Source organism: Pleurodeles waltl, chromosome 9, assembly GCF_031143425.1.
Source record: "Pleurodeles waltl isolate 20211129_DDA chromosome 9, aPleWal1.hap1.20221129, whole genome shotgun sequence".
Taxonomy (NCBI): Eukaryota; Metazoa; Chordata; class Amphibia; order Caudata; family Salamandridae; genus Pleurodeles; species Pleurodeles waltl.
In genome coordinates, this window is record NC_090448.1 from 123,343,713 (window position 1) to 123,357,651 (window position 13,939).

At 44.3% G+C, this 13,939-nt stretch overlaps 1 protein-coding gene across 4 annotated transcripts in view; it reads right to left on the bottom strand.

Annotated features, from left to right (window-relative positions):
• Nucleotides 1-13,939, bottom strand: part of SFMBT1 (Scm like with four mbt domains 1) — a 477,315-nt gene that overhangs the window by 52,627 nt on the left and 410,749 nt on the right. For all 4 annotated transcript variants that reach the window (XM_069206385.1, XM_069206386.1, XM_069206384.1 and 1 more), the window contains one exon: nucleotides 5,033-5,142. In XM_069206385.1, the coding sequence (XP_069062486.1) occupies nucleotides 5,033-5,142 (110 nt within the window). The remainder of the gene's footprint in view (nucleotides 1-5,032; nucleotides 5,143-13,939) is intronic.

Here is a 13,939-nt window from a genome sequence, read left to right on the forward strand (position 1 = left end):
TGGACTTCAGATGTTTACTTCATCAAAGAACAGCTAAAGAAAAATCTCTGGCACCAGATTAAATCTGAGGAACTTTCTCTATTATGAAAACCATGAAAATGGGTCAAAATAAAAGAACAAGCAGTGGCCAAGCCATTAGGTCTCATGTTTTGGCGATGCACTACGACGTTGTCAAAAAACATAAAATATATATTTTTTAAAAGGTGTGATGAAGCAACTGTTACTGACTGGTGCGTTAATTCACTAGTATGCACATGCGTCAGAAAGCATGTGCATGCAGCAGAATGACGTAGGTGTCATTAACTTTAATTTTTTATTTACTGATCCAAGATTGCCACTTATCGGTAAATAAAAACATAAATTTTCTTAGCGTAAAAGTGCAATTAAAAAAAAAAAAATCGGGGGTTGATGACGTTTTGGGGGGAGAAAAAGGGGCAAGTAGGGAAAACCACTGCCAAAGCAAAACTGGAGGTGGGGAAAGCACTCATGGAAAAAGAAGAACACATGGTGCATGGTGGTCAAGGAAGAGAAGAACACGGAGCGTGAGGTAGAAACACATGAGAGAGTGAGAAGCACATAAAAGTGACAGCAACACAGGCAACAGCTTAGAAGCACACAAGAGTGATAGCAACATGGGGCATGGAGTGGGCATTAGAGGAGCGAGAAGCCAGACAGTCAGAGAGATGATAAATAGGCTGTGCTTCAGGGAGGGCCAAACATAAGATGGGCAAGCTGGGACATGGAATGCCATCAAATAAGAAGTAAGCACATAGGAGTGACAAAAAAGCCAACGAGTGGTAAGCAGTGGTCGAGTTATAAGACCCTGTAAGTTTACCGTAAGCCCAAAATAGGTCTTTTGCAACCAAAAAGCTTGTGCTGTCCAGTAGGCTCAAACTAAAAACCATAGCAATGGCAGAGAATACAATGACATAAAAAGTGCATTTTTATACTGGCACCTAAATAATGGTGCGTTAGTGGCTTAGATGGCAAATTATCACAGATGTACCCATTTTTAAGGGGACACAAAGGTAGGGATTTCTTTACATGTAAAATGATTTTGTGTAAATATAACAAGGTCAATAAATTTAAAACATGCACTTTCTTTAAACCTATATTTCACTCTAAGCAAAGATCCAAAGAAGTAGATTCAGTTAGAAAAAAGGGTTATACATGAAAATCTACCAAAAGAGCAAGTTACTAACTTTTGGTAAGCCTCTTTGTGCAGTATACTCTTTCTTACCGTAGATTCCTCACCTTTAGAACACCCCAGGTGCCAAGCAGGATAATGTGAATTTTACAGCACTGCCCTTATGCGCTGACAGGTGGAATCGTGTGGCTCTGTGGTGACTCTATACAGCTCAAGAACTTTTGGAGCAGAGCTGCATGAAAACACAAAATGCAGGAAGAAGCATGCCAAAATCCAACTTGTGAGAATTATGATGTTCACCCACTCTACAAAACAGGGAAGTGGGAGGGCGTGAAGAATCTACAGTTACACAGATTATCCCCCAGAAAGAACATTACGGAAGGTAACTTGTTCCTCTGATGGATACTTGCAGATGATCTAGGAATTCCATTCATCCTGCTTTCTGCACTACCTCTTGGCGGTCATGTTGTAAATGAGGACCTGCCGAGCCTCACCTAAAAGAATCAGAGGAAGGATTTCAGGGACACCCAAAGCTTAAGAAAACTGATAAGGAGCTGGCTGATTGTCAGAGAGCAGAAGCCTCTCCCAGGTGACTCTCAACCTACACAGCAAAGATGCATGTGTTATAACTGTGTAGTCTGGAAGAGAAGGTCTGTCAAAGGTCAGGATAGTGCTTGTCTACCACAACAGAAGAACCTGAACCATTTAGATCACATCCTAAATGTTCTGAACTCACTGCAACAGTGGAAAGTGCATGAACCCACTGTGTCTAGGACACTGAAATGAAAGGAATCGTCTATGTGTGGGCAAGACATGATTTTAGTTAATTGATGGAAAACCCCAAAGATGGCAAGCGCTCAGCAAACTTCTGGACGTGGTCTAACACTGAGTATGGTTAGCACACCTTAAGCAGCTAGTCATCAGGGTACGGAAGCAATTGTATCCCCCGTCTGCAAAGGTGGGTGGCCACCGCCATCACTTTTGTCAATACCCAAGGGCCAGATCTAATGCTGATGTGGTACATGGCAAACTGGAAGTGTTCTGACCCTATTGTGAACTGTGAATAATGCCTGTAGCACAGCAAGACTTGCATGACCATTAAGAATTTGTCTTTCCTCAGAAAGGCATTGAGTGGGAAGAGGCACAGCATGGGTCTGAGGCCTCCATCCCTCTACAGTAAAGGAAGAGCATGAATAGAACCACTCTCCTCTCTCCAAACATCTGCTTGATGGCATCCTTGGCCAGCAGAAGGCTGACTTCTTGCAGCAAGATTGCTGAATGCTCAACTAAGAGTTGCTCTGATGCTAGAAGAACAGGGCACAGGGGATACAAAATGCAGAGCCTAGCCCACTGGAATGATTTGCAAGGCACATTTGACTGGCAAGGTGGAGCTCCAGCCAAGGAATAAATGTCATATCTTGTCTTCAATATGTTTAAACTTTCTATATGAAACATTGTTCAGAAAAGGCATTAGGAGTGCACTTACTAGTCAAAGTCTGTACCAACAGGCTTTCAGACATACATGGCTTTGAAAAGAAATATCAGGATAACCAGGGGTCAGTCTATATCACCTGGCCTCAGGTCCACTGTCTGGGAGCCACAACACTGCACAGTCCAGGTGCCCATGATTGTTTCCTGTGAGGGCCTTGATGAATTGTAATAGTGAGTTAGAAGAGGCAGGCCAGGCTGAAGGATATCAGTTAACAAATTTGCTGTAGGTGTAAAAGTAGGCAACTGTAAATCTAGCTCTTCAGCAGCCCTTTGCACAACTACTGTGAAAGAGTCACTTTCTTCCATTGGTAGCTGAGGTAGTGCAACTAGTTCAGTCTCTGGAGCTGTACGTAGCTCACTAGCATTATGTATAACCCATCATTGATATTATGATGAAAAAGTAGATTTTCTGCCTCTTCCTCGTCATCAGTATCCTGGGGAACATTCTGTAAATCCGGGAATGCATCATAGTTGAATCCAATTACGGCATTTAGCTTTATTACTGGCATTGGGACAGAGACTGAGGATTAGAATCTGGATGCAGAATGACTGGTTTCGCTTTTGTACCTTGTAGAGAGACATATGCTTGGAGCAAGCCCACAATGGCTTGTGGTTGGAGACCGACAGTGTCAGGTTCAGTGCTCGCATGGGAGGGAGTTACAACAACCCAGGAGTTCCAGTAGAATCATGAATCAGCTATGGTAAGGACCCAGGTCCCTTGGAGTAAGATGGCATCAAGGAACGGCCCATAAGCACAAATCCAACTGGTGGTCCGTGCTGCTCTGTGGGCCCAAAAGCACCCCAACTGAGAGCCAGAAGTATCTTAAAGAACTGCAGAACGACCTTTTTGAAGGCCGGTATTTGCTACAGGGGTTATGAGGCATCATAGGCTTGAACTTACTGACAGAATTTGAGCAGGGACCAGCTTCGTGAACCAGATTGCAAGAAATCTTGTGACATGGAGCAGGAGCAGCATTTACATTTTGACTGCTGTCTCTTCTCATGTTTGGCAAAGTAGTTTTGCATCCTGCTCCCTGTTTGCCTTCTGGTGCATGAGGTAAGACTTATCGCACTGCGATGAGTTGTAAATGGTGCCCAAAGACATATGTTGTGTGACAAGACTTCAATCCAGTCGTTTTCAGGGGAGACATCATCTCTGGCAGACTGCTTCAGGTAAATTGTGAAGTTGTTAGAAAACTGGAAAAGTTTGGACTGTGGCATGGATCCGCATTGAAGGGTGTGGAAATAAAGGAACTGACATCATCATACAGGTGTGGTGCTCTGCTTCATCACTTGAGGGGTGGAGCAGAGTCATAGTGGTGCACCACTGCACCAACATTACACTGCACATTAGAGCTCCTCTATAATATTCTCCAGATCCAGTCTGGCACGTAGAGACATTCTACAGGCGAGGAATCTGCAGTTAAAAGTGTCCATCAGAATTAAATATTTCTCTGGAACTTAATGCACGCACACATGTTTATGCATCACACATTTTGCTAGGGAAGGGTGGAGGAATCAGACGTTAGGGTAAAGCTAGAGACATTGAACAAAAGACCAACAAACATTATTTGACGATTCTGTGCTGTGTAAAATACAACTACACCACTAGTCATCAAACCAACAGTAAATGCACAAACAAAGGGGCATATTTAAGAGCCCCTAGCGCCATTCCAAAGCCAGATTAGCGTAATTTTTTTATGCTAATGTGGTGTTAGAAGGCCATAAACGCTGCAACATATTTACAAAGTGGAGCAATGCATGCATTCTGTCACTTTGTAACCCTTTGCGCTACATTCTGCCTGTGCCTAGCATAATGTAAGCAAAGGGGGCGTTCCACCATTGGGGGCCCAAAAAAACGGCACAAGGAAATCTAAGAGATTTCCTTGTGCTATTTTTTCAGCACTTTTAACACCTGCTCAGAGCAGGCATTAAAAGGAGGCTTCCATTGCTTACAATGGACCTCTGGGTGCTTTGCATGATTATCGTCAGAATTTTTTACGCTAATCCTGCAAAGTCCCTAACTACCACCATGGTGTGCCATATTTTAAATATGGTGCACACATGGTGGCGTCGGGGGGTGTTAAGGGACGCAAGAAAAGTGGTGCTGTACTGTGTGCAGCGCCACTTTTCTTAAATATGCCCCAAAGTATTAACCATGATTTGAGTTTAGCTATAAGTTCAAAAGAGAGACTGGACAGAGACTTCCAACTTTTAAACTTTGGCTAATTTTCACTTTTATTGTGAATCACACTCTGGATTGCATGGATTGAGTGACCCTCTGGATTTTATGCGAGTGTTAGCACAAAAGCACTGACAGTTTACTCTGCCCCAAATATTGCACAACCAATCATTGACTAATCCTTTGTAAGGTTAAATAAATGAAACATGTACTTTGCTTTGAGGACCTCCCCATGTCCGTGCCAAGACTCTTCCTCATCCAGCTGTAATTCTCGTAGGACACGGCTTGGTTTGTAGGCAGCGTTGATTAGCAAAGACAGGACCTGCATCGGCAAAGGGAGAGGAGAGAGAGGATGCAGAGCAGAAAGAGAGGGAGAAAAATCACTCAATTATTTGTACAACAAATCTGTTTCTGAGAGCTGAAGCAGATTAGGGGCTTAATTCCATTCAGTATGATTAATTAAACAGGGAAAAGCAGCATGGCATTAAATGTTCATTCACAGTGGGATTTTGGAGCATGAAGCAGCCAAGAAAGGATCAAGCAAACAATAATAGGCACGAAAGTCAAAGTATTATAAGATTATATTTGCACAAAATCCTCTTAGAACGACTAAGTTGTTAGAAAAAAAAGGAATCAAAAAAGGAGCAGTGAGTCTGGATTTCGTCAAGGTGGCCATAGCTTAAAGTGACCCCAGTAAAAATGGACAGTAGAAGTGTGGATGAAAAAAAAGGTATTCAATTTAAAGGCTTTTCAATTTTATGATAGGTAGAAATGGAGCAAGAGAAGAAGAAAATATATATTACAGGATTGGAGAGGTGGAGGAAACGATAATGTCATTTCAAGGGGCAAAGAATAAGATATAACATATGAAAGAAAACGTAGGTAAACATACATTGTGAATTTAATTACAAAAGGAAAAAAACTTATAAGTGTCCATGGTCTCGTTGATATATATATATATTTTTTCTTATACTTAAGTACTACGGCAAATAAACATGTTTAATGACAAAAAAAGGATAAAATGAGGAAACTGTATGGGCAGGTTTGAGAGGGTGATGCATACCAGGGTGCATAGTTTAACATTATGAATAGGGACACTTTTTTAAATGATCTTTTTCAGGGTTCACAAAAGAAAACAGTATTATGCTGTGGAAGATGCAGAATGGTAAATGTAAGTTTGATACTGGACTAATTACAAACAGAGGCGCAAGTTGGAATTTGCAAATCTTAAGGGGACTATGCCAGTCGAACGAAACGTATACAGCCAACGGTGGTTAAAAAGGTTCAAAGAAATGATTGCAGAAAATTGTTATCCAGGATATGCAAATGTACTTATTAAATGTGAAAAATAAGTGTGATCCCACTTCACAGTTTTATGAAGAGTGAGGCTATCAATTAAACAACTTACCAAAGAAGAATTTTTTAAAAATATCTCGAAATTAGCATATCATAGGTCCCATTGTGTCATGATTTCACTAAGGCGAAGTCAATCCAGACAAAGGGGGTCATTGCGACTTCGGCAGACAGTAAAGCCCGTCCGCCCAAATCCAGACGGGCAGGTTGCCACCAGTGGACACCATTAAGAGTTTCCCACTGGGTCAGGGGGTGGAAACGTTGTTTCTGCCCGCTGCCCCAGCGGGAAATGGCCTACAGATTTGTCTCCAGCTCATAATAGAACCGGCAGCAATTCTGTAGTGTGTAGGGTGCACCAGTACCCGTCACGATGTTCACTGTCTACAGAGCAGAGAGTGAACATCGCTATGTGGCTGGCCAGGGGGGGGGCCCCTGTACTGCCCATGCCAAATGCATGGGCACTGCAGGGGTCCCCCTGCACCCTGTTCCCACCCTCACTTTACATGGCGGTGCTACGCCACATAATTGCTGGCGGATTTGGACCGCCAGCACTGCTAGACCCTCCCGTGGAGGAAAACTGGCAGTGCTGGTGGTCTGACCGTGGCACTACCGCCACAGTCATAATGTGGCTGTCGGACCGCCACATTGGCTGGATCCAACCACCACCGCTGACCTGGCGGTCTTAAGACCGCCAGGGTCGTAATGAGGCCCAAAGTCTTGTAAGATCTCCGTACTGGTGACCAGGAACAGACATCAAGGCAAGGGGTCTGATGTAAATTACTAAAACTTGTGTAAAAGTGTCAATACACTTATTACAAGACAGAATTAGGACTACGGCCCACGGACTCTTCACAGTATACTCAACTGTCCCATTGCCTTTGCACGGTCTGCAGTCCACAGGCAGTGGACCTGTCTCTGTCCCCCTTAATGCAGTAGAGGGCCTTTATCAAGTATTGGTGTCCAGCCTCTATACAGTGCTTATCAAGAGGCAACACTCCCTTCCGTCTCTCTCAGCCACCAGATTTCAATGGCAGCTTCTCCTGGGGAAGGCATATTTACTGGAAGACTGAGCATCGCTTCTTCTTGATCACGAAAGGTCCCTTAGCGAATATCAGTTTAAATTTCTCTACTTCATATTGTACAGGACTGGTACTGGAATCTCTGGAAACGATATAGGGTGAAACTCCTAGCCCATGTCCTATGTTGGAGGTGCAGTGCCACTCGCCGTGACCTGCACCATATCCTGTGGTCCTGCCCAGCTTTTGCACCCTACTAGACACTTGTATGAGACTGGCTAAGGCAGTATAGCACTCCAGATTCCTTTCTCGCCCCACCTCGCTCTCCTTCACAACCTCTCTGACATGACACACTCGCCACCGTCAAATTAGCTATACTCTGCTATTGGCAACAGCTCACCCTCTTTTCACTTACTGAATGGCCGCTTGAACTGTACCACATAGCTGGCTAGGGGAAAACCACTTATAAACTGAACAATCAGGCACACATTTTTGAAGCCACATAGCACCCTTTCATGGTAGGTGTTGCATTATCACTTGACTAAACCCCCTGCCTGGTGGGATTGGGATGGGGGGGTCAGGTCCAGGGAGAGACTGATCAACTTCTTGAAGGTATGCGCACCACTGCTGGAACCTCTACGCATTCACCCTCTGCTCTGCCCTCTCCTTACTTCTCTCCTTTCCTTCACGCCCCGTCCCGCTGAAGTGCCACTTTTGTCTTCCAAGAGGTGAACTGCTGAAGAGGGGATCCTCTACACAATGTGAGCTTGGTCATTATCTACCCACAGGTCTGGTCCATGGTACTTCGTGCAGTTGATATACACTGTTTGTATTTTCTATAGTGAACTCCAATGCTGCACCTTGTCGGTCCTTATTGTACCTTCTTATGTTTTCCTCAACATGTGCCCCTTAATGCACTTCACTTTCATTGACATGCTACTGTTAAATTGTCAATAAATAAATGCTGCAAAAATACACTTATTATAATTTACTATAGTCCGGATATTAATCCACTCTCGGATTCATGCTAATTATCTCATAACTTTAATTTCCAGCATACCGGTTTCTCTTGCCCATCAACCTTACAAAACTCTACAATAAATGAACACTTCTCTAGAGGAAACAAAAGTGTGTTTTGCCCACAACCACTAATGTGGCACTATTACACATGCCATTAAAGTAGCTTGCACTGGCTTCTTTAATTCTATACCAGGGAGCACCAATACCTTTATGGATATTTTCAATACGAAGGTCCTACATTCTATTAAAGTAATGGATGTAAGGGATGGACCTGATCCCCCTCTTGTTCAAAACCCACATCATTTTCTCTGATAACAAGTGCCACACATATGAATTAAATGAACATCTAGACTTTTAGAAAAGTAATCTGTCATGACAACGCATATTTGTGGCTCTGTGGATGACCCCTGAATGGACCCACTGCAACCTTTCCCCATTGACCAAGATGGAAGTGCATAGGACTCATAACCAAAGTCACACCTTTAGTGACATTACGTCTCCTACTATTCCTAACATGACTAGATGACCATTATGGACCGAACCTATTACACATTTCCAGTGAGACACCAGTGCAACAAATCTGTCTCCTCCCATCACTGAAAGTCTCCACTGCCAACTGACTATTCACCTAGACAAAGGGTTGTAATTTGTCACTCAGTTTCCATTCTGATGCTCAACTCTTCACAAAACATATACATCACTAGGTTTAAAACAGTATCCCTCTGACATTCCAGCTTCTACTCACCCTCTTTTCAACCCGTAGGCTGAAATAAAAAATCTTTCCATTCCATATCACAATTACACACAAAGATACTTTGCACCCAGTATAATTGGCTTCCTCATTACACTGTGGTACTACTGGAAACCATCACAAGAAATCCATTTGTACATTTATCTGACCAGGGACATTCTCCAAAATTAAAAAGGTAAACTGTGCAAATCCGCAGCTAATACTGTCAGCTTGGGTGTGAGATTATAACCACCCGTCAGATAGCATAGTTAGCTGTTATTTATCGTTTATCCTTCTTAGAAATGTTTTGCTAACAAAATAAAGGTAGGTGGGTGAGCCACCAAAAGCTCAAGACAGATTCAAGCCACACTTGATCTGGCTTGGCTTGCGGTCTTCTTGGGTCCTCAAGCCCATAAAAAGCCAAGTTTGCACGTGGCTTCTACCAGACACCACACTCTCCTCTAAACTGCTAGTACCTCCACCTTTTGGTCCTAAAACAAACACTTCACTCTTGAATTTGATTTTAATATACATCTCCAAAGACAAATTTTCATCTAAACCGCTACTACCTCCATCTTCTGGTCCTAAAACATACACTTCACTCTTATTTTTGCCTTTGATAAACATCATACATTGCTGATATTGGCAAATATGGTTAGACAGAATCACAGTAGTCTATAGGGTCGTATGCATTTTATCTATGTTCTCCAAACTTTCTTAACATTAGTCTTTTTCAAAAGGTAGTACTAGAGTCAATTTCTCAAAATGTAATGTAGCTTCCAACATCCTTACCACCACCAAAATAAATAACCAACATCTAGAGTCAATGAAAAGAATATCAGATTTATCTTCTTTATTTTAACTCCATAGCATTTCACCTTTTGCTTCTATGCATACCAGAGTACATTCACCATTACCAATCCCTTGATTCACACCCTCTGCATCCATGTGCTGCCGCAATAGGGTTAACATCCTTATTAGTACATCCTTATTAGTTTACAGTCCATCCCATCAAGTGAATCTCCGTATGTCTACAACCTTCCCTCCCACCTCTCCCATGGTGGTTGGAAAAATATACGGTTGTGTGGATTCCTGTGATGTTACGTCTACCAGAAATATCACAAAGAGAAGAGAAATTAATAATAGATAGCAGACATTGGTGAAAGAGTCAAAGCAATCACATTCACAATGCACAGAATGACTGAGGAGCCTTCTACACCACAAACAAGAAGAGTAACACAGCTACCTAAGACCAGGTCTGCTGTTGTGACCTAGGTACCCACCTTAAGTTCTCCTACCTTCTGAGTCAGGGGTGTGAAGTTTAATAAAATATCTACTTTGCCATGGGACAGGTTGCTTCATACACCTACTTATCCTGTAAGTAAAATGTTACTTACATCTGTTTGTGGTATGTAGTGCTGTAGATTCACATGATTTGCATAAGTCCGTCATCTAGTGTTGGGCTCGGTGTGTTGCAAGTTTTTTTTGTGTGAAGAATCTTTTTGAGTCACAAGATCAAGCGGCGACTCCTCTCGGTGATACTGCACATGGGCATAGAATCCTTTGCTAGATTGTTTTTCCCGCAAACAGGTGCGGTAAGGAGAATATATATATATATCCAAGAAAGAAGTGACTCAAACAGATGATCTCACCAAACAACAAAAATATATTTCTACTACAACGTTTCAGCTTCTGCCTTCCTCAGGTAGTACACAATGGTTCGCTCAGTGGCTGCACAGGTGACACTGCTGGATTTTCAAAAAGCATCATGAGTGAAGATTCCAATTGGAATGTGGAATCAATGCAGTCCTGAGAACTCTTCAGATATGCAAAAATCAAGTGGTCTTGTTAGTAATGTTAAGTCCATCTGGATGCATTTCGTCCCAGTGTGCCCTATCATATCTTGCTAGCAAGGCTTGTGAATTGGCAATGCACCACTGGTTAGCTGCTTGTGTAGCTACCCTCTTGACAGCAGCATCAAACTTCCTGCTTTCGTTTTCAGGGGGAGGGGTGTCCCCTGACGATTGGCTATTAGCCCTTTTTCTGGCAGCACTGACAACAACAGAGTCTGGAGGTAACTGATGTGTGATGTAAGCTGGATCTGTAGGTGCAGGCTTGTATTTTTTGTCCATACGTGGTGTTAAAATCCTAGCCTTAACAGGTTCCTTAAATATTTTGTCTGCATGCTTGATCATGCCAGGCAGCATTGGTAGGCACTGGTAGCGTGAATGCGTGGAGGACAGTGTATTGAAAAGGAAATCAGAGATTGTATCCTCTGGTGGCGAAGGTTTTGAAGGATAGAGATCTGCGTCATTGGTTGGTATGGGATCTGGATCATACAGATCCCAAAGATCAATTGTATCACCATGTGAATAAGTGTGGGAGTGAGTTGGGTAAGGCAATGTTGGTGGGCTAACAGGTGGTGGTGAAAAAGAAAGTTGTGGTGAATGTGGTGGTGAATTTTGCAAGAGTAATGGCTTCTCCTTCCTTTTAAAAATCTTTGCTGGTGGTGGAGCTGTATCAAGATGTTCGTGAAATGCCAACTTTCTTTTTGTTTATGGAGGAGGTGCAGCAATGATCCTCCCAGTCTCTTTGTGGATATGAATCATTGATGGTCTTTTGTCCATGATTTCAAGTACAGGCTGAATGTCAGAATCTTCAGAAATATATTTTGATATTTTTGGTGATTTAGAACACTGTTCTTCGAATGTCTTTGAGCTCTGCTTTAAACGGCTTGGAAGTCCTTGTTCCTCTGTACACGAATATTTTTTCGGCTCCGAAGCTGACAATTTTTTCAGTGCCGAAAGTACAGCCTGTTGTTTCGGCTTCAAAGCTGGTCGTCTAACTTTCAACTCCGAAGAGTGTGGTTGCCTGCTCGGCTCACATGTGGAGCTTTTGGTGGATTTGCTCAACCCCAGCATCGAAACTGGTGTGGCCTTTTTCGGCGCCGAACCCGAAGGTCGGTCGCTGTAGGAAAGTACTATCTTGCCTGGCATGTTACCCCCATATTTCACTGTATATATGTTGTTTTAGTTGTATGTGTCACTGGGACCCTGCCAGCCAGGGCCCCAGTGCTCATAAGTGTGCCCTGCATGTGTTACCTGTGTGATAACTAACTGTATCACTGAGGCTCTGCTAACCAGAACCTCAGTGGTTATGCTCTCTCATTTCTTTCCAAATTGTCACTAACAGGCTAGTGACCAATTTCACCAATTTACATTGGCATACTGGAACACCCTTATAATTCCCTAGTATATGGTACTGAGGTACCCAGGGTATTGGGGTTCCAGGAGATCCCTATGGGCTGCAGCATTTCTTATGCCACCCATAGGGAGCTCTGACAATTCTTACACAGGCCTGCCACTGCAGCCTGAGTGAAATAACGTCCATGTTATTTCACAGCCATTTACCACTGCACTTAAGTAACTTATAAGTCACCTATATGTCTAACCTTTACCTGGTAAAGGTTGGGTGCTAAGTTACTTAGTGTGTGGGCACCCTGGCACTAGCCAAGGTGCCCCCACATTGTTCAGGGCAAATTCCCCGGACTTTGTGAGTGCGGGGACACCATTACACGTGTGCACTATATATATGTCACGACATATGTATAGCGTCACAATGGTAACTCCGAACATGGCCATGTAACATGTCTAAGATCATGGAATAGTCACCCCAATGCCATTCTGGCATTGGGGAGACAATTCCATGATCCCCCGAGTCTCTAGCACAGACCCGGGTACTGCCAAACTACCTTTCCCGGGGTTTCACTGCAGCTGCTGCTGCCAACCCCTCAGACAGGTTTCTGCCCTCCTGGGGTCCAGCCAGGCTTGGCCCAGGAAGACAGAACAAAGGACTTCCTCAGAGAGAGGGTGTTACACCCTCTCCCTTTGGAAAAAGGTGTCAGGGCTGGGGAGGAGTAGCCTCCCCCAGCCTCTGGAAATGCTTTGATGGGCACAGATGGTGCCCATCTCTGCATAAGCCAGTCTACACCAGTTCAGGGATCCCCCAGCCCTGCTCTGGCGCGAAACTGGACAAAGGAAAGGGGAGTGACCACTCCCCTGACCTGCACCTCCCCTGGGAGGTGCCCAGAGCTCCTCCAGTGTGCTCCAGACCTCTGCCATCTTGGAAACAGAGGTGCTGCTGGCACACTGGACTGCTCTGAGTGGCCAGGGCCAGCAGGTGACGGCAGAGACTCCTTCTGATAGGCTCTTACCTGTGTTGCTAGCCTATCCTCCTTCCTAGGTAGCCAAACCTCCTTTTTCTGGCTATTTAGGGTCTCTGCTTTGGGGAATTCTTTAGATAACGAATGCAAGAGCTCATCAGAGTTCCTCTGCATCTCTCTCTTCACCTTCTGCCAAGGAATCGACTGCTGACCGCGCTGGAAGCCTGCAAAACCGCAACAAAGTAGCAAAGACGACTACTGCAACCTTGTATCGCTGATCCTGACGCCTTCTCGACTGTTTTCCTGGTGGTGCATGCTGTGGGGGTAGTCTGCCTCCTCTCTGCACTAGAAGCTCCGAAGAAATCTCCTGTGGGTCGACGGAATCTTCCCCCTGCAACCGCAGGCACCAAAAGACTGCCTCACCGGTCCTCTGGGTCCCCTCTCAGCACGACGAGCGTGGTCCCTGGAACTCAGCAACTCTGTCCAAGTGACTCCCACAGTCCAGTGACTCTTCAGTCCAAGTTTGGTGAAGGTAAGTCCTTATCACCCCACGCTAGACTGCATTGCTGGGTACCGCGTGATTTGCAGCTGCTCCGGCTCCTGTGCACTCTTCCAGGATTTCCTTTGTGCACAGCCAAGCCTGGGTCCCCCACACTCTAACCTGCAGTGCACGACCTCCTGAGTTGTCCTCCGGCGTCGTGGGACCTTCCTTTGTGACTTCGGGTAAGCTCCGGTTCACTCTTCTTCGTAGTGCCTGTTCCGGCACTTCTGCGGGTGCTGCTTGCTTCTGAATGGGCTCCTGGTCTTGCTGGGCGCCCCCTCTGTCTCCTCACGCAAT